The 22,379-nt window shown below is 40.6% G+C and overlaps 1 protein-coding gene across 2 annotated transcripts; it reads left to right on the top strand.

The window, feature by feature from the left end:
* Positions 1–7,302: 7,302 nt before the first annotated feature.
* LOC310866571 (mannose-1-phosphate guanylyltransferase regulatory subunit alpha-A) lies at positions 7,303–19,749 on the top strand. Of its 2 annotated transcripts, XR_014569935.1 has the most exons (13): positions 7,303–7,433; positions 8,254–8,351; positions 10,090–10,193; positions 11,065–11,257; positions 11,844–11,903; positions 12,143–12,273; positions 14,988–15,122; positions 15,974–16,071; positions 16,171–16,217; positions 16,610–16,702; positions 17,319–17,487; positions 18,372–18,837; positions 19,053–19,749. XR_014569935.1 is itself a non-coding variant. In XM_083776218.1 (12 exons), the coding sequence occupies exons 1-12, from the start codon at positions 7,394–7,396 to the stop codon at positions 18,470–18,472; spliced, it is 1,269 nt and encodes a 422-aa protein (XP_083632344.1). In that variant the 5' UTR covers positions 7,303–7,393; the 3' UTR covers positions 18,473–19,749. The 2 variants fall into 2 exon arrangements, 1 of the variants encoding a protein (XP_083632344.1); XM_083776218.1 differs by having other exon boundaries at positions 18,372–19,749.
* The last annotated feature ends 2,630 nt before the right edge of the window (positions 19,750–22,379 follow it).

Raw genomic sequence — 22,379 nt, 5'->3', positions numbered from 1 at the left:
CATGCCATCCAGCGTCCTGGTGAATTATGACCATAAAAGCATTGATTCTATGAAGAAGAAGAAAAGAAAACCACTAAACTAATGTTAATTTAGTATTCTTTTAATATATAACACAGAATCAAATGCTTTATGGTCATGCTTCGCCAGGAGCCTGCATGGCTTGATTCAAAGCCTAAAATACTTTATATAGATATTTTTTGGTAATCTTTATGTGAAAAATGAAAACCCCTTTTTTGAGTGGAACCACAAATGATGGTTGCCACTGCCTGGCCTATAATAATAAGGTTTTACATCCGTTGTCGCCCTCTGCTGACGTAGAATGGTAATAATAATGATGTCTGAGAGTTGCAGTAAAGATAATGGCACATCATGTGCACATCAATATCTTCATTTGCTTCAAATAACATTGTCAACCAGTAAAATCTCACTGGAAGAGTAGGGAGACCCACCTCCAACTACTGCACATATTGCCAAATATATTGCATTGATACAGTTGTTACAATTGTTAAAATTATGTTTTATTCATTAGACAGGATTGTACAGTAGCTTTAGTTATCTCTGCCATTGCGCTGTTAATCTTTTCTTGTTATATTACACTACCTTTCATCATAGTACTGTGCGTGCAGAGCATGAAATGACTCATGAAGGGACAGATTTCACTGAGCCTCTGCAAATTGTATTTATTTTCAAATCTGGCAGTGCAGCTAGCGTGGTTGTGATTGGATTTCACTGCCCTCAAAGTTGCGGGGCACTAATGCAAATATGGGTGTGGGGTTATCACCAGAGGCATTTTCTTTTATCCACCCATTGAAAATGCAGGTACCACTGTTACCACATGAATATTCCAGACTAATATATAGTGATATTAATCTGGCAATGCCAGGCTATAGGTCTGTAGGCCTTATGGTGACATTGGCAGGGTCATTGCACCCAGATATTCACTAAACTACATGTGAATTTCGAAAATAGTTGAAATCGTGACTACTTGTGAGCTTGTAGATTTGTCTATATTTTGCTATTTGGCATATGATAGTGTATTGGGCGTAAGTGGTTAATTATGGTAACAGACCAGTATTTGTAAATGTATTCAACGTTCACACATTTGTAAGATATTTGTTTGGCTTTTGCCTTATTGATTAATAGTTTACAGTAGACCCTAGCAGTCCGGGCTGTAGATGCAATTAAGATGTTTAATTTCTTTCATTTTGTAAAATCACTTAACATGAAGCTAGTGTTTTCTTTTTTTTCTTCTTTTCTTTTAATTTAAAACCTTTTTTTATATAGCTCATTGGTTAAAAACCTTCTGAAACCAAAATTGTGAATATTACTGTATATAATAACATGCTGAATGATTTATAAAAACTGTGACGATACATTATATTTTTTTGAGTACAGTGAAGACAATAAATGTGGTTTCATTGCAATATGAATTTGAATATTTTGGTTTCCTATTTAAAAATGTTGTCAATTTAAATGCAGTTTGAGTCACTTTTCTGTAATGTCACAGTGGCACAGGGATAAACATTTCTTATTTTTGAGGACACAAGTCAGTTCTAGCTCCTAGTTCTCTAGGTGACTCCTATAGCTGAAGATGTTATTGCTGTCGGGGGGGGGGGGGGGGGGGACCTTATCTCCATATTTTAACTTTTTGTGTTTTAGTAAATTAACGCCCTACTTGATCACACAACAGCGTCACACAAAACCAACAAAATATCAGATCCACAACTCAAAATGTGGTGCGAAGTGATGCATTTAGAGCTTGTAGATCTGCTACTTTTTACGTTTTTGAATTAGAATCCTGAAAAGTAACTGTTTGGACATATTGTCCAAACACCCGCCAGAGACGATATTCTGCAGGGTTGATGCAGACGCGTGCTATTTGCATAACCGTTGCTGTTGGGTAGAAACCTATATTTTAACTTAATATGTTTTTCTTTTTGTAAATTAATGCCCAACTTCGTCGCACTACATGGTCACAAGAAAAGCTGAAAAAATCTATAATCTCAAAACACGTCGCATTGTGACGTGCTATGAGCTTGTACGTGTGCTATTTTGGCTCTTTTTGAGTGGTGCAACCGGGTGCATCCCTCCATTCCTACATGCTGCCATGCCGACATCCCCCCATTCCGACATGCCCCCATTCCGACATGTTGCCATTCCGACATCCCCCCATTCCGACACAGTTTAGTCCCACCATTCCGACAGTCCACAAATCTTAAATGTATTTTCAAGGCAATGTTTTAAGGGGTGTGTAGCAACTTATAATGTAATAATCAGCTCATAATTTAATTAAAAGACGAGCACATAACTTAATAGATTTTTCTATAATGTAATAATGTGTTACATTAAGAACCTCCACATAGGCGACTCATACTGTAATAAAACTTCATAATGCAATAATGTCTTTATAATATATGAGCTGATTGAGTTTTTATTACATTTTAGCCATGATACTGACATGACACTGACCTTGACACTGACATGATACTGACCATGACACTGACATGATAATGACCATGATACTGACATGATACTGACCATGACACTGACATGATACTGACCATGACACTGACATGATACTGACCATGATACTGACATGATACTGACATGATACTGACCATGACACTGACATGATACTGACCATGACACTGACATGATACTGACCATGATACTGACATGATACTGACCATGACACTGACATGATACTGACCATGATACTGACATGATACTGACCATGACACTGACATGATACTGACCATGATACTGACATGATACTGACCATGACACTGACATGATACTGACATGACACTGACCATGATACTGGCATGACACTGACCATGACACTGACATGACACTGACCATGATACTGACATGATACTGACCATGATACTGACATGACACTGACCATGATACAGGCATGACACTGACCATGATACTGACATGGCACTGACCATGATACAGGCATGACACTGACCATGACACTGACATGACACTGACCATGACACTGACCATGATACTGACATGACACTGACCATGATACTGACATGACACTGACCATGATATTGACATGACACTGACCATGATACTGACATGACACTGACCATGATACTGACATGACACTGACCATGAAACTGACATGACACTGACCATGACACCGACCATGACACTGACCATGACACCGACCATGACACTGACATGATACTGACCATGATACTGACATGACACTGACCATGATACTGACATGACACTGACCAAAGAAAAAGAGCACCAATCACAAACATTCAATCAAGAACTGACCAATCTAAGCAAGGCAGTAAAAAGAGTACTCTGCTGCACTAATTATGAGATGAAACACTGTTGCATAGAATAGGTAATCAACATGAGATCAAACACTGTTGCATAGAATAGGCAATCAATATCAAACACTGTATCCTAGCTGAATATAATTCAGAGTTAAATTAATAATTCAATTGAGTAATTCATGCTATTACATTCGATAATATTCAAGCAGGATAAACCATTTGTACTATAATCAATAAACCATAAAAAATATATATATATATATATATAAAAAAAAATATATTATATTAATATAAATAATAATAAATAAATAGTTGTAAACCATTTGTACTATAATCAATAAACCATAAATAAAATGAAAAATAAATAAAAATAAAAATAAATAAATAATAATATTTATATTAATATAAATAAAATAATTAATTAATTAATAATAATAAATAAAATAATAAATAAATATAAATAATACTATTTAAATAAATAAATAATAAATAAATAAAATAATAAATAAATAAAATAATAAATAAATACATAAATATAAATATAAATATAAATATAAATATAAATATAAATATAAATATAAATAATAAATAAATAAATAGTTGTGAAAGTGATCTGTCGGAATGGTGGGACTTTTTCTGCCGCGGGTCCCTGTCGGAATGGTGGGACTTTGTTCTGTCGGAATGGTGGGATGTTTACAAATATGAAGCATACCACCATTCCGACAATTAGAAGTCAATGTAGGAGTGGCAGCATGTAGGAATGGAGAGTGAACACCGGTGCAACCACTCCTACAACCAGGAATGTCCATGTATCATGTATCATGTATCATGAGCACGAGTGGTGTGCGCATGCGTGAAACCAGCAATGGCCAGCAATATCCGCGCGTGTGTGTACAATGCGCGCCTCACATCTTGTGCTAAATAAATAGCGTCAATGCTAGCGAGCTAAAATATAGCCATCCTTGCTCTAGAAAGCACCAATGTTTCCATCTAGACCACCGGATAATCAGCAAAGACCTCTGAACATCGCGCTAATTGACCAAACCATGGAGAGCTCCGTAGATTAGGAGTTATTGAAGCTTTTAGTCTGCCTGTATAATGGGAGGTGGACGGCAGCTCGCATGCGCGATCCGGTCTAGGTACGCTAAAGAAGGAAAGGCCGACCCCCGTGGACGGAAGCTCGCATGCGCAATCCGGTCTAGGTATGCTAAAGAAGGAAAGGCCGACCCAAAATAATAATGAAAAAATAGTTCTCAGCGACGCGGATTGATATCCATAATAAATAAAGAGAGAGAGAGAGAGAGGAGGGGGGAGAGAGGGGAGTTGCACCACTCGGTTCACACAGGTGTGATTTTTTTATTTGACATATGAGGTTTCCACCCGACAGTGACGATGAGTTATAAATGCTGCCATGGGAGAGCCATTTTACTTCAGGTTACATTTTAATGAACATCTCTGAAAGTCAAAATCCAGCTGTGTGTTATAGTTTTATACTGTATATGTTAGTAACGAAAATATGGGATATATTTCTCAATAATGGACCTCCCATGGGAAAACGTAACCCTATACTGTATGCAAATGAAAACCTGTGTCTTCATTTGCCTTGGGCCTTGGGTGGTAACGAGTTTAGTACAACATGCCTCAGGTTACACAAAAAAAAAATCAAAATTAAGATCTATCTACATGGAATTGTTCACAATTGTCAGGGGTGGAAAGTAACTAATCACAAGTACTCTCATTACTGTTGATGGATAGATTAGATTTTGCCCACAATTAATGTCAAGGTTTCTCCATGTCACTCATATTTGTCACCATGCACATCCCTAATCATCTTTAACTTTGGCCTGTTCCCTGTTTTGTGTTTTGCCCCATGTTTGGGAAAATTATGTTTTCATCCCATCCCTACTTAATGTCATGTCACATTGTTCCATCCGGTTGTTCATATTTCACGGCCCTATTTTATCATTTATAATATTATTTATATCTCTGCCGCCATCCTGTCTCTATAAAGCTCACTGTATTTCCCCAGCCAGTTAACATATTATACTGTAGGCAATGTTTTTAATTCAGATTGCAGGCACCTGCGCTCTTATCAAACCAGTGACCTTGTTACTATACGGTATATAGATATTGATAATAATATGAAGATAGAGACCAGATATTACCAGGCAATTCGCAGTCCCCTCTGGTAGTTGCTCTCCCCTCTGGTAGTGAGAGAAAAAAACAACACTGTAATAGAATGCACAAAATCTAGTGCCCATAATTGCCCCTTAACTCCTTTTCACGCAGTGCAAGGAGAAGGACATTGGTGAACAGCAGGAGGAGGAGGTCATCAAATCCATTTGAGGAAATATGACCCCCCCCAGTCAAAAAACAATTGAAGGACAGCTGGGGCCTTATAAATGAATACAAACGTAATATCAACATCTTAATTACTGTCCAATATACTTAGATAGGGATGTGGGTGGGGGTGAAATTATGACAGGCAGTTACCTCATCAAAATATGACCCCCCAGTCAAAAAAACAATTGAAGGACAGCTGGGGCCTTATAAATGAATACAAAAGTAATGTCAACATCTTAATTACTGTCCAATACTTAGATAGGGATGTGGGTGGGGGTGAAATTATGACAGGCAGTTACCTCATCAAAATATGACCCCCCAGTAAAAAAAAACACGTTTAAATAGACTTGTGCTTTCTAAGGTGTGATGTGGGGCCCTAAAGATTAATACAAAAGTAATATCAACAGTAATACTTTAATATCAAAAGTAATATCCCGACGGTCTTTACGGCATGTCACTCCCCCATCTCTCTCCTCATTTCCTGTCAGCCATATGTTTGGCAAAATGTTTAGGAGTAATTTAAACATGTTTGTTGTGTGTGTGTGTGTGTGTGTGTGTGTGTGTGTGTGTGTGTGTGTGTGTGTGTGTGTGTGTGTGTGTGTGTGTGTGTGTGTGTGTGTGTGTGTGTGTGTGTGTGGTGTGTGTGTGTGTGTGTGTGAGACGCAACTTGGCCTGTTTTAGCGCCAAGGATCCCCAAAATGTTATTTGGTCACAGACCCCTGCCTGAAAATATGTTGTGCCAGGGACCCACAGAAGAGAACTTATTATTATTATTATTATTTGTATTTATTTTCAAAAATAGACTATCTACAAGCGCAAGCTGTGTTTTTCCGGAAATTAATGCCCTACTTCATTGATTGATTATCATACCACAGTGACATTAAAAATAGCCAAACTAAAAGCTCTCAACGGGGTGTGATGATCCTAGTCTGCCTGGCCTCAGTATCACTGCAAGACAAAGGAAAAAAGAGAGCCAAGTATAAGACTGTAGTCTTACTGTACTGTAGCCCACTATGGCAATCTAGTCTGGCTCGTGAGACTAGATTGACTGGATTGACACAACCAATCAGCCCAGTCATATTCATTTGAGACATTTCATACAAAAACCTGTTGTGTGGGGCTGGGGCGACAGGCCTCGACTCAGCCATATGTTTGGCAAAATGTTTGTTTGTGTGTGTGTGTTTGTGTGTGTGTGTGTGTGTGTGTGTGTGTGTGTGTGTGTGTGTGTGTGTGTGTGTGTGTGTGTGTGTGTGTGTTAATGTATGTTTTGTAATAATAATCAAAATCTACAAATTAAGTAAATAGTAACTGAAGTTTAAATAAATAAATGCAGTGGAGTAAGATGTATAGTGGAGTAGAAGTACAAGTATTGGAAATACTCAAGTACAGCACAAATATCTCAAAATTGTACTTAAGTACAGTACTTGAGTAAATGTTCTTAGTTACTTTCTACCACCACTGCTACTACTGCAGTCAGACCTCATACAGAGTTATTATTGAAGAAGGCAAATCTGTCTCTGGCGCGGAGGGATGGTCGTGTTGGTTGCTATAGGCAACCCATGTGTATCCAATCAGAGCGTGGACCGTCCCTCTGGGCTATGGGATGCAGAGCTCCGGAAGAAGGAAGTGGAATATAGTAATTGATAGTAGAGTGACGTGTAGGTGGAGGAACAGCTGAGCTCCTGTCAGAGGGTTTATGTTTGTGTCACATTTTCTCATCTTCAATCACATTTTCATCTTTAATCAACATGTTGAAGGCAGTGATTTTAATCGGAGGTCCTCAGAAAGGTGAGAATATGTCCCTTCACTGGATGCGATGATGTGCAGTTGTTTATTAGACTGAACGCTGTGTACTGTAGTCTGTTACTATTATGTGTATTATGATACAGAAGAGTGGGCACTGGGCACTAAGTGGGCACCTCCGTGTAAAACGTGCTATTTTGGAAATGTTCTCAAGAAATGTCAAGTATGATGTGAACAACCACGGTATCAGACCTAAATGGAATGGCATTTATCCTTCAACTTTATGTTTATGCCCAAAATGACTGGATGGATATACAGGTTTTGTTGCTATGAAATATATTAGACCTTAATAGTCAAATGTTAAATCATGTTCTAAACATGTATGTATACATTCAAGTTACTTGAGACTTCACGTTACTTGAGACAGCTCCAAATATTGCATTTTAACATTTTTGATTATTATTAGCCAATTCTACATCGAGGTGCCCAACTGCCCACTACTTAGTGTGTTACCATTATGAGCATGACATGCATTTGTGTGGTGGGTTTGTTTAAAATAATGGCATGGAATATCATAGCATAACACTAGCTGCAATTTGCAACTCTAGATTTTTTTAGCCCATTGTAAAAAAATCTAGAGTTGCAAATTGCGGCTAAGCATAACACCAAACAAGCAAAGCAATAATATGAACCATCTGATCGATCAATGCTCATCAGAATCAATGCGAGCATACACAGCCAACAGTAAGCACTGCAGAACAGTAAATTAATGTACCTCATCCGATTGTCAATTAGGCTACATGTAATCATATTCAATTGTTTGTTTAATTAATGTAATCATGAATTAAAAGCTATTGTTTTGCAGGCACAAGGTTTAGGCCCCTGTCATTTGAAGTTCCCAAACCCTTGTTTCCAGTAGCTGGAGTTCCGATGCTCCAGCATCACATCGAAGCATGTGCAAAGGTGGGTGACTTCATATAAACATTTAGGCCAACGTTTTTCAGGCCAAGGACTCCTTAGCTAAGAGGGAGATGAAGCACCAAGCAACCCACTATAGGGTCGCCACTTACAGTTGTGTTGCGGATTCAACTTTTTCATAGATTTAATAAACTTGTTTGACACCACAGTGTTGTGAAAATTGCTGATCTAAAACATCACAGAACCTTGCGCTCCTTCATTTTCATAACCCTAATCCAAAATATCAGATCTAAAAGCTCACACTGTCTTGCATCGTGGCATGTTATGATTTTGAATAAACAAAGTATACAATATAGGGTGTTGGAAATAATACTATAACAAAATACATACATAAATGGATGCATCTGAGACGTATCCTCAGTGATGTATCCCAAGGTCATCGGGGTTTCGGGTCTCGCAATATCATACCCCTCACTCAGGTGACCCAGCCGGGAGTGATCAAGTCCCGACTTACGTCCCAGTAGCTACCCTCGATAAGTCCCATTAGGGAAAAACCAGGGCCACACAATCCATTCCTCCTGAACTACTCTGCCGGGACTGGGAGGTACTATTCTGGCACATGGAAGGACTAGGCTCTGTGGGTTGTCCGGGCCCCTCCTACGTCTCACCAGGTCCACTCCTGCTCTCACCAGGTCAGGCCCTGTGCGTTGCACCAGACTCCCAGCACCAGGCACTTTATTCAGGAATGGTGGATTCTCAAGCCGCAACGGTTCCGCAGGCTCCACCTTGCCCTTGGTGGTGCCGCCGGCTCCGCTTGAGGCTTGCATGGCCCTCCTAAAGGCCTCACCGTGGGTTTGTTGGGCTTCTTCCTCACAGAAGACACGGGCTGGGGCGCTAACCCATACTGCTCCCGGGTGCCGTCTAATTTCCGGCTGCCACCCGTCTCTCCGGTGGTCACCAGACTATTCCTGGTTGTCACTTAGTCTATTCCTATGAGTCACTATAAATAGAAGAACTATAACAAAATACATACATAAATGGATGCACCTGGGACGTATCCTCAGTGATGTATCCCAAGGTCAACAGGGTTTCGGGTCTCGCAAGTTTCGCAACATCATACCCCTCACTCAGGTTACCCAGCCGGGAGTGATCAAGTCCCGACTTACGTCCCAGTAGCTACCCTCGATAAGTCCCATTAGGGAAAAACCAGGGCCACACAATCCATTCCTCCTGAACTACTCTGCCGGGGCTGGGAGGTACCATTCTGGCACATGGAAGGACTAGGCTCTGTGGGTTGACACCTGTCCGGGCCCCTCCTACGTCTCACCAGGTCCACTCCTGCTCTCACCAGGTCAGGCCCTGTGCGTTGCACCAGACTCCCAGCACCAGGCACTTTATTCAGGAATGGTGGATTCTCAAGCCGCAACGGTTCCGCAGGCTCCACCTTGCCCTTGGTGGTGCCGCCGGCTCCGCTTGAGGCTTGCATGGCCCTCCTAAAGGCCTCACCGCGGGTTTGTTGGGCTTCTTCCTCACGGAAGACACAGGCTGGGGCGCTAACCCATACTGCTCCCGGGTGCCGTCTAATTTCCGGCTGCCACCCGTCTCTCCGGTGGTCACCACTCACCAGACTATTCCTGGTTGTCACTTAGTCCTATTCCTATACAAGTATTGTTGGTAGTCTTTCTTAAGTTCCTGGGGAAATGTACAACATTCTTTTTGTATATACTGTATCAGCCTGTGTCTCTAATTCTGTCTAATATGTGACATCTTATGTATTCCGTAGGTACCAAATATGAAGGAGATTTTGCTCATGGGCTTTTATCAACCAAATGAAGAACTCACCAGATTCTTGACAAATGCACAGCAGGAATTCAAAATCTCCATTAGGTAAACAACACAGTCATGAAAGTACACACATTCTGTATGCCAGTGGTTCTCAAACATTTTCATGTCAAGGATCCCCAAAATTTTATTTGGTCACAGACCCCTGCCTGAAAATATGTTGTGCCAGGGACCCACAGAAGAGAACTTATTATTATTATTATTATTATTTGTATTTATTTTCAAAAATAGACTATCTACAAGCGCAAGCTGTGTTTTTCCGGAAATTAATGCCCTACTTCATTGATTGATTATCATACCACAGTGACATTAAAAATAGCCAAACTAAAAGCTCTCAACGGGGTGTGATGATCCTAGTCTGCCTGGCCTCAGTATCACTGCAAGACAAAGGAAAAAAGAGAGCCAGGTATAAGACTGTAGTCTTACTGTACTGTAGCCCACTATGGCAATCTAGTCTGGCTCGTGAGACTAGATTGACTGGATTGACACAACCAATCAGCCCAGTCATATTCATTTGAGACACAAAAACCTGTTGTGTGGGGCTGGGGCGGCAGGCCTCGACTCTCACCTATAACATCAAACCACACCCCACTACCACACATACTATGGTCATCATACAGATTATAGTTTAAAATAAAATAAAACAATAATTTATTTATTCAGGAAGGTCAATTGAGCGCAAGCTCTCTTTTCCAATAACGCCCTGATTACAGTAAACATAGCATAAAATTAAACAAACAAATTACAACACAATAGATATTTCAGAATATGTTTTTTTGCCTATAACTTACTGTATATGTTCTAAGGTTGAATTGGGCATTCTCACTTGTTCCTGTGTGTGCGGTTTTAGTTTCTCTGCTTCTGTGTGCCACCAGCAGAAGTAAAGCCAGCATCCATTGCTCTTTGTGTTGGCCAGGTATTTGCAGGAGTATGCAGGTTTGGGTACCGGAGGGGGAATCTATCACTTCAGAGATCAGATTCTCTCTGGAAGCCCGGAGGCCTTCTTTGTCCTGAACGCTGACGTCTGTTCAGAGTTTCCTCTGCCAGAGATGCTCAACTTTCAGAAGGAACACGGAGAACCTGACGGCTTTGTTATCCTGGGGACAACAGTAAGACTTTTCCTGATTGACAAGCTGTGCTTGTATTTCATGCTGTGAAAAGAAAATCATAGTATTTTGTGGTCAGTGAGGCTTGTTGTTTGTTATTTGAGCTGTGCACACCGCTCCAAAGAAGGGCAATGGGTGGACTCTATGTCCCTATGTCTGTTTAGAGTATGACCCATTGACCCCTACAGATCATTGGGGTTGCATTGGGGCCACTGCTGAGCAGCCAGGCCATTCACACTCAGCACTGTGAGCAGTCAGCTAATTGGGGTTGCATTCCACACACACACACACACACACACACACACACACACACACACACACAATCGCTCAGTTCACACGGGTGTATTTTTTATTTTGTTTTTTATTATATTGCACCTATTTTAATTCTTTGAGCTTTACATTAATTCATTCATTCATGCTGCATCTGGTGCAGTAATGATCAACAGTTACAGTACTCAGAATGTTCTCCGTTTTGGTATACCGTAATTGATTATTGTTTCCATATTATTATGTTGGAATGCTGGCTGTGGTCAAATAATTGGATTTAACATTGTGTGATATAACATCATCAACTCTCTCCTTCCACTAGGCTAACAGAAAGCAGTCTATGAACTATGGCTGTATTGTTGAAAACCAGGAAACACATGAGGTATGGATCCAGTTCTGCACATGTTGTTTATAATCGGGTAACAAGCAATACACATTTGTGCCCTTTAGTTATGCTCAATCATGCGTCAAAAAGTAGCAGGTCTACAAGCTCACTCTGTGGTGGTTCTATATCCGCTACATGTGACACAGTCGCACGACCGAGAACAAATTGTGTTCGCTCCTGCATTTCAACGAAAATGTCATACTCCCCTCCTTTCAACCTTTGGACATTTCTCTCAGGTCTTGCATTACGTGGAGAAGCCCAGCACGTTTGTGAGCGACATCATCAACTGTGGGATCTACCTGTTCACACCTGACATCTTCCAGCACATCGGTGCAGTGTTCCAGAAGAACCAACAGGACATGCTGTTGTGAGTGGAGGACGAGGGCCTCGATGGGGGGGATCTGTGTGTGTGCATACCATTAATTTCCTTTTCCTTTGGGTCTCTTCATTTGTCTTTTTTTTTCTCCTCCTCCGCCTCCTCTTCCTCCGCCATGATTTCTGTTTCCCGTTCTCACCCCCACATTCGCCAGATATCCATATGATGGGTAAGTTGGTACAAGCAGGTTGTACAGTGTGGTTGTAGAAGTGCACTGGTGTTGGGTGTGTCGTGGACTCTATCTATGTTCTCTAACTGTAGTAAATAATCGTGAAGCGCATTATTATTATCATTATTTTTATATAATGTATCGGCACGAAAGCAGAAGAGATTTTTTTTTTATTATCGTCTGATTTGTCGTACAACAACCACTCGCACGAAAATAGCCGATCATCAAGCTCATTTTATTCAAATCAATTACTTTTTTATAATTAGGAGTTGGACAGTAATCGGGATATTAGATGTGATGTGATTTTTCCTAAAGCCAGATTGGAATTTGTTGTGCACATTATTGTTCTGTAGAAATACATCCAATTGATGAGATATGCATTTTTCTAAAACCTTGCCCAGAAAGGGTAGATTTGAAATGGGTCGATAGTTACCCAAAACAGAGGGATCAAGATTGTGTTTCTTGAGTAGGGGCCTAACTACGGCAGTCTTCAGCGAGTCTGGGAAGATGCCTGATTGTAGAGAGCTGTTTATTATTTTTTGGATATCTCCAATCACACTGTCTAAGACCTCTTTGAGAAAGGTGGTGGGAATTGTATCCAATGAACAGGAGGAAGATGTCATCTGTGATATGGTTTTGCGGAGTTCGTCTTCATCAATTGCGCAAAACGACAATAGGCTCCCCGCTGGAGAGATCTACCCTGGGACCATTAGCTGCTGTTTGAAGGTTTGCGCTAGCAGCAGCACCATTCATAATATCAGCTCTAATGTTAAAGATTTTGTTATCAAAAAAGCATGCAAACTCATTACACTTAATAGCTTTAGAGGCCGGGAATGACTGCTTGTAGGACTGGGGGGGGTTTAAAAGTCGATCAATGGTAGAGAATAGGACTCTGGCATTTTTCTTGTTCTCGTTAATAATGCCAGAGAAATATGCCTGCCTTGCTAGACGCAAGGCTTTGTTATAGGTGACTGTTGACTTTTTAAGAATCTCTAGGTGGGTGGTGAGTTTATTTTTTCTCCAAGCTCGCTCAGTTCTACGACATTCTTGCTTCAGTGAGCGTGTATGCTCATTTAACCAGGGCGTCACTCTGGTGTTATGTTTCTTTTTTGTTTTCAAAGGAGCCACTATATCAAGAGCTGACTCTAGTTTAAGATTAAAATTTTGAACCATATCATTTACTGGGGAATATCGGGCAAGGGGGGGGCCAGATAGTCTCATAGTGTATTTGTGATAAGGCAGAGTACCCCTTTCCTGCTCTGGTAGTAAGGAAGGACACATGCTATCAGTGCTTAGCAAAACAAATATGTTTGGCTCCTGGATGTGTACCTCACTCTTTATAATTAGACTTTCACATTTCAAGTTCATCAATGGTGTCTGTGTGTGTGATATACAGTAAATTGTTGCTGTCGGGGTGGAAACCTCATCTCTTCATTTATTTATTTTAAAAATAAATGAATGCCCTACTTGATCATACTACAGCGTCACACAAAACCACAAAAGCATGCAGAGTAGAAGATCCACCATCTCGGAAGTGTGGTGCGAAGCGACACATTTTGAGCATGTAGATGTGCTACTTTTGCTGTGTTTTTGAGTGGTGCAACAGGAACAGCAATGTCCCTATGTCCATCCCTATGTATGTCCCTATGTTTAGGGTACCAACAGGGGGCGCTGTTGCACAGTAAGTAACCGTTTTGGACATGTGAGGTTTCCACCTGACAGAGACGATATCTTAGAGAGAAGGGAGAGCTCACATGGTGGCCTATATTGGGTGTTTTGTGTTTGTCACTTGCTTTTAGTGCATTATCATGAGATGTAAAGACACTTTGCAGATGTGAGGACACACAAAATAAAAGGTTGGGTTACACAATATTCCCAAGATCTCACTACTAGCCATGCTTTGTCTTCAACCACACCCTACTCCTCTTTGGATAAACTTTCATTGTGGATACCATATTGCTTTTTAATATTCCTTTCATTCATATTTTCCTTAACATTTCCTTTTATCTTTGGGCTATCACAATCAATTAACCCAGTTGAATATCAGTTATAGAGCACCGAAGTCTGACGTCAACATCGGCAGAGGGCGCAAATCTGCATGTTCATGTACTTTCTATTTGCATTGTAATCCCCATAGCGGGATTTTGCCTCATATAATAACTGTTAAAAAAAATAAACAAATCATCCAGGCCGCTTCACTCATATGGATATGAAGTATCAACTGACAGAGAGAAAACGCTATTGTTACTGCTACTGAATTAGTTACATTTTCGCTAGAAACTCATCATATATGAGTGACTGACGGTTGTAAACAATACAGAGACACCTCCCTGACAATAACGCAGAGACAGCTTGTTTATTTTTGGACCACAGCGATTTTACAACGATTTTAAGATGATCCCATGTTATTCTCCATAGAGAAATTACTTCCGTGAACCAGGGGAATCGAAGGGATGAGCGAGTGACGTCAGGACTTCGGCGCTCTATTGTCATCATTAAAGTGTAAATCAGGCCCTTTCCCCCCCCCTTTTTTTAGAGAGGAGCCCACAAACGGCTGGCACCGGGCTGAAGCCATCCGGCTGGAGCAGGACATTTTCACTGCCATGGCAGGACAGGGCAAGCTCTACGTTTACAAGACCCTCAGCTTCTGGAGCCAGATCAAGTCTGCTGGGTGAGCACATTAATCATCTTACATATGCTGTCAACGCTTAACAACCTGTAACCTGGCATCCATGTTTTGTTTTGGGGCATGTCATTCATTTTTAGGCGAGTGCTTTCTAAATGGTTCACAATCTTTTAGAAAATAGCAGCTCTACATGCTCACAAGGAGTCTCGATGCATTGTAAGTAACAAGGCAACCACCAGACTATAGTAATTGCCCGACTTCATTTATAGAACAACCCCAAAAGGTTTTAGTTTTATTTTTAGGCCCCTTGTGACGTCATGTGGGTCAATACATTATCATACTGTACTTAGCAATGTGACCCTATGTGACCGTACTGAAATCGATCATATTGTATATCTGATGGTGAATTTTGTCTCATCTGGTACTCCAAGCAGGTACTGTACACAGAACACAGTAATGATTTATTAGAAAAATGCATTTAATGCAGGTGGAGGGGGCTGGCGAATAAACAATACAGTCTTGTCTGGGTCTCAGTGCATAGACCACTGATTTTATAAGTGGGGGTTATTGCCCCCCAGGGAAGCAGCCAGCGCGGCCAATTTGAAAGGGGAGAAATGAATTGTAAGATAGATAGGATTTTAAACTGCTGGATGCAATGTCACCAATGTCAAAGGTGCTCAGTAATATATTTTTTTAATAATAACTCTCTGGTGTAGCCTGGCGGCGAGCCTGAAGACCTTTGCTGCGTGTCACTCCTCGTCTCTCTCCCCCTGTTAACTGTTGGTCTCCATTGCTCTCCAATGTTACTGTATACCCAAATAAAGATATATTGGACATAGACATGTACCTTCTCCCTGGACTGTGTTTTATGGTTTATTCTCACCGTCTCTCAACAGCTCTGCCATCTATGCCAGTCGTCTCTACCTCAACCAGTACCACAAAACCCACCCTGAGAGACTGGCCTCCAATGAAGAGGGCGGGCCCAAAATAAGTGGTATGTTTATGTTAGCTTAGCCGAATACAGTACAATATTATTATTTTCTTTCATTCAGATGTAGGATTGATAATCATGCTGCATGTCGTGTTCCTTTAGGTAATGTCTATATTCATCCTACAGCCAACATAGACCCAACTGCTGTGGTAAGGTGCTACACTGTACATTACATTTTCAATTAATTGGATATTCGAGATTGTTTTTTTTCTTTAGTTTTTTAAAGATGCAGTATATATATATACATACCGGTATATAGTTGTGAACATCAATTAATGGAATAAGCATTTAAGGCATATTTTATATTTGCACAATGGTGCCATGCGGAATTAGTCAAAGTATCAGAGGAATTATTGTGATTTGAGATTTTCTAGATCATCTACTATTTTGTCTTTTTCCCAAATGTTTTTATTTTTCTATCACAATACAATATAATCGGCATACCACATTCAAAGCAGTTAAACTGTCTTCTCTCCACATTATGAAATGCTAATCAGATGTGGTTTATAGTGACAATCTCTTGTGTTGTTCCTCTCCACAGTTGGGTCCCAATGTGTCCATTGGCACCGGAGTAACTATTGGTGCTGGAGTCAGAGTGAGAGAATCCGTCATCCTGCACGGTGCAACTCTACAGGTAAACACACACTGTTTGTGTAAGGAAACATTTTGTGATTCAATCTTTCTTGCGCCAGTCGTAGGCGTAGCATACTTGTGTAGACGCCATGCAAGACCTTTTCCTGCTGTACTGTGAGGGTACAATATCCATTCTATGCTGATAAGTTATCTTTGAATGAGTTCTCATTCCTGTTTGGCTAAAATTGGTATGAAAATCTAAAGATCTGTTTACTAAAGCTTGGCGAGATAGGGAGATATCTTTACTGAACACCCTAGCCATTTTCTTTTCTTACAAACATGTCAAACTTACAGAAGCTCTAATATCAAAGATAAAACAAATTACCTAAGCATAATTCATAAATTGTGAAGCACTGTGGACACTACAGTAGCTGAGCCGCTGCTTAGAGCATCGATGACTAGGGTTGGGAATCATTTAGGATTTTAACGGTTCTGGTCCTATAGGGTCCCACTCCCAAATTGACCCGGTCACTCTCAGAGTTCTAGGTCTTTCAAATGTATTTATTGGTGACAACTGCTTCTAATAAGATGCCTTGACTCAGCCTGGTATAATAATGAAATTAACGATTTTGTCTTCCTCCTCCTTGTCGTCTTTTATCCCACGGCTCTGTGTAAAGGATCACAGCTGTGTTTTGAATTGCATTGTGGGATGGGACAGCACCATTGGCAAGTGGGCCAGAGTGGAGGGAACTCCAAGCGACCCCAACCCCAACGACCCCTATGCAAAGATCGACAGTGAGACCCTGTTTAGAGAAGGAAAACTCACACCCTCAATTACTATTCTGGGTAAGAAGACTCTGATCCTGGCTGCACCGTGTGTATCTCGTCTGTCTCTGTCAGGTGGAAACCTCATGTCTAAAACTGTTACTAAAAAATAAACGTTTGTATGCGACGCTTTAACCTGTAACCCAAATCTTTGGCACGGCACGTTGAAAGTAATAATAATCAATCCGGAATGGCTTTGTCCACTATGGCAGCCATTCCCAACCTGTGTGCAGGGCCTACTGGTGGACCGTGAAGGTATTGCAAACACAAAGATTTTAATGATATTATTAAAAAAGAAATGAATGAATGTTTGAAATGAATGTTTAATGTGGTGTCCTGATCCAGAAGAAAAGGTTGGGAGCCGCTGTTCTATGGCATTGTGGCTGTTGCGGATTTCTGTGGCTGGGTTCTTCTTCCAGAGAATTGTTCAAGTAGTGTGGCTTTATTTACGCAATGCAGAGGGTTTAGTCTACAGAGACACAGCAGCATGCGTTATACAGATTGTCTGAGGCTCATCTACCCTGACATTGGGTTTTATATAATGTCATCATTATTGCTCATCTTTCAATGCATCAATAAATCATGTCCTGTTCCTGATATAACAATAGACTTTAGCCATGACATGGCCATCTGGCCTCATCTTGGTCCTCAGGTTATTTAGGTACGTGCCACATTTACACACAACTTTCCTGGCGGGACACCTTGTTTGTTCCCCGATTCCCATCATCCCAAGTTTGATTAGGCTTGCTGTGCCCTTGGTCTGGCATCATTAACATTTGAAAATAGCTCATCTACAAGCTGTGCATTTTGAGCTTGCCTTGTAGATCTGCTATTTTCAAAACAATACATGGGTACGCTGCACTCCACTGACCAGTACTGAATCTGAATGTTTGTCTCTTCCTCAGGTTGTAATGTGACCATCCCTGCAGAGGTCATCATTCTCAACTCCATCGTCCTGCCGCACAAAGACCTGAATCGCAGCTTCAAAAACCAAATTATTCTCTAGTTATCTGCCTGCATGGACGCCGGCTGTGTTCACTTAGTGTCATGAATGAAGGATTCGTCTAGAGCCGCCCTGACACTGCCTCTGAGTTACTGTATATAAGATGTCAGAAGAGAAAAGATATGGGACATTTATTTAGTTGTTTTGAAAGGAACATACAGGAATATTATATATGATTATCATAATTAATTCTGTTATTATGGAATAAGTACTTTTTTTAGTAAGAGCTTTTTTACGTGCAAGAATCTTTATTTTCTTCTTTATTTTCGTAACAATCACATTACATAAAAAATGTTCTTGGTTTGTTGCCGTAGGCCTTTTCTGCGTGTGGGGCGACTTATTTATATGCTTTTCTAGCAGAGGATCTAGTAGGAAAAAAAGCTAAAACATAATCAAACTAGGAGAGGTCTAAGAAAAAAATCCAGTCAGTTAACCACAATTTGACACATAACATAGATGTTCAAGCCTCTATTTTTGCAATTTTCGCCATGTGATAGGCTATTTTTAAACAAATTGTCTCTAGTTTCGGGAGGAAACCTCATATGTCCAGAAACTGTTACTTTTCAGGATTCAAATCCAAAAGTAGCAGATCTACAAGCTCAAATTGTGTCGCTTCGCAGTTCGCACCATGTTTCAAGCTTGTGGATTTGCTACTTGTGTGACGCTGTAGTATAATCAAGTAGGGCATTCATTTTCGAAAAAACACAAAAGGTTATATTATGGAAATGGACGGTTTCTGCTCGACGGCAACACAATAAGGACACCAGTTTTAATGTGGCCTTTGTCCTCCCGTACACGACGACCTCACACGCAAATTATTCTCTAGTTATCTCCTGGATGCTTTTGCGTATTGTCATGAATGAAGGATTCGTCTAGAGCTTCCCTGACACCGCCTCTCTGAGTTACTGTATATAAGGTGTCTAAAGAGAAGATATGGGACATTTTTTATGTATCGTTTGGTGAGAAGCCATTATGCAATTGCATTCTCTGGCGTCAGCAACAATGGAAATAGACGAGATGGCTAATCGCCTCCCAGTTGATTCACCTTGAAAACCTTTTCCGTTCAAAGAACTTTATATTGGATTTTCATGGAAAATTATTGAGCTGGAGAATAACTGCGGACACCCTTGTAGTGTAATGCAATTTGCTTGAATTTAGTTTGATTTAGACAAGGTTTTATTTGACCGTGTTCATTTTCCTCAAGGGTACCTTTCTGTTAGTTGGATGGGGGTTGGGTTTGTTACTTGCACTAGTGTTTTTAAAATAAAATAAAAACCTTGGATTACCCACTGTGGTTAATGAGGGGAGGTAATCATTTGTGAGGCTGTGATTACATCGTTTGCAGCATTTTAATTGTTAATTTGTTCCTCACCATACCAATGAAAGAAATTGGATCTTCGATTTAAACTGCAGCCCATGAGACCAGTGATGTTTTTTTTAATGTGGAACTAGCAGGAGGCATTGGGTCTTGAATCGTTAATACCAACTAGTTAGAAGCCTTTGATTTCAGCAGTTATGGCAATCACCAAAAGGCTCATTTGAGTTAACATATGGTTAGTTGGTTACATAAGTGCTTTAACATTTTCATTAGTATGCCCTGTTGTAAGTGGTCTAATTCATCTTTGCCCAAGGTTTTTTCATTATGGTCCATTATCCACTTGGGGCTGAGAGGCTCTTTGGGCAAATACTTAAACCACTTTGACCCTGGCAACCCTTTTTCCACAAAACATTGCATTGTGAGTTGTACAGAGCAGACTCAGGTCAGTGCTGATAAACACACAGCTAACCCTTCCCGGGACTGCAATGAAACCTGAAATGTTTGACTGCAACATGTTGCATAAGTTTACTGGAGTGCTTACAGGAGTCGAGCTAATTTTCTTAGAGCAGAAATCTCATCTGACCTATGTTAACTTACAGGAATAAGTACTCAAACTTTTTCTTTAACATATAAAACTTTATTTTAGACTCACATTTACATCTTTATTTTAGTCTATTATTGTCTCCACCAGGCCAAAGGCATGGGGAGAGAGTATGTTTTACACTGTCCGTGTGTGCGTCCGTCTGTTAACAGCTAATCTGCGGCACCGTTAACCTGGTCGATCCCAAATTTTGCACACAAACTCCCTGGATGGAACTTCTGCCCCAAATTGTCCAGAACGGCCTGTTATAGCGCCACCAGGAAGCTGACTTTTGAAAAACTAATTTTTTGATATTGCTCCTCCATATTCTGTCCAAAAATCCCGCAAATCGTTACACACTATCTCTATAGTCATGTGTTCAAGCCGGATCTATCTGATATTTCATATTTCATCCATTCCATTTCATATTCAATCCATACAGCAGTACTGACTCCACAAATAGACTGCAACCTATTGATAGGTTTTAATATACTGTACACTGCTGGATTTTCGTTTTATATGTGCAAACATATCGCACGCTTCCGACAGACAAACCCTAAGCTCCTACCAGCATAAATCGTTTTTGGTTAATAGTGAGAATTCTCAATATTTGAGAATTTATACAAGTGGTGCATAAACCTGTGCCATGGAGTGCCCACCGACCGTGACGTGGGGTTTTCCCGCCAACAAAACACCACCATCTGGTTGCACCAATTAGTACCCCTTCAACCACAGAAAGGGGAACTAATTAGTTAGTTGTTCCACATAATGTTTGGATTAGGCTCACAAAATGTTCACATGCTTTTCAAAGTGGGGCCGATTTGAAATGAGTGGGATGGGAGTGTGACAAAGTCAAATGTACCTAGGTTTAAGCCCTAGGTACATTTGCTGTAGGTTTAAATCTGAACTGAACCCCCCCCCCCCCCCCCCCCCCCCAAAAAAAAGTAAGCAATGCAGGTGTAGCCAATACAGTAAATAAAGTGAGTGTCCGATTTAGATGTAACTGTGTTCTCATGGTTTTGGCTATGCCAATGTTCATAAGTCAACAGTAATGACATCCAATGTTCATAAGTCAACAGTAATGACATGCACATTGACATACCGGTACCTAAATAATAAGAATAATATTTGTATCTGCATGGCTTACGTCATAGTTACTGTAAGGCAAGCCTTATTGAGTATGTCATGTTGTTAGAATGCTTGGGCGGGAAAATTGAGCTTGCACACAAACCAATTTTACCCACTACTTTTGCAACTGTAAATCTGTGATGTGGCACAGTTGATTCAGAAGTTGCCTTGCATTCTACCTTTTCTACACAAAAGTAGAATTCCCCAACAAGTAAATGCTGTTTGTCTGAAAGAACATACTATCCAATTAGTCCTAAACCCTATGAGACAGAGACGATGATACATCCAGCAGCTCTTACTTCTGTAAGTGAAGCATGAGGAAGGCCAGGGTCTCTCTATTGACCTTTGGCAAGTCTCCAATGACCTGGTACATGGTGGATGCTGCAGTCTCCTCATCAGCCATCTCTGACACGCATGCACGCACGCACACACACACACACACACACACACACACACACACACACACACACACACACACAACTAGGAGATGAGCCAACAAGGCTACAGTTTTCCCCTGTTGCATGAGCTGCACCACTTTTAGCCAAAAATGCCTTAAAAATACTCCATAGTTGCAGCCCTACTACCATCTTCCCTACTACCATCTTCTTGCATGGGATGATTATTTTATATAATATAACATAGACCATAGCCTAGACCAGATCTTTAAGAAACAGGTACTTAACAAAGCCCTGTGTATCCGATCTGATGCTGCTCACCCACTATACGGAGAGTACATCCTTCTCCCATCCGGCCTTCGCTTGCGAGCCCCATGTGCCACAAAAAACAGGCACAAACATTCCTTTGTCCCGGTCTCTATTCACACACTGAATGCTGCTGTGGGTAGATCGAGGATATAACCTTATGATGATAAACTTTTTACTGTA

Source organism: Protomyctophum parallelum (assembly GCF_964188405.1).
Source record: "Protomyctophum parallelum genome assembly, chromosome: 11".
NCBI lineage: Eukaryota > Metazoa > Chordata > Actinopteri > Myctophiformes > Myctophidae > Protomyctophum > Protomyctophum parallelum.
Note: the sequence above shows the minus strand (reverse complement) of the source record. Positions and strands in the feature narration are given on the sequence as shown.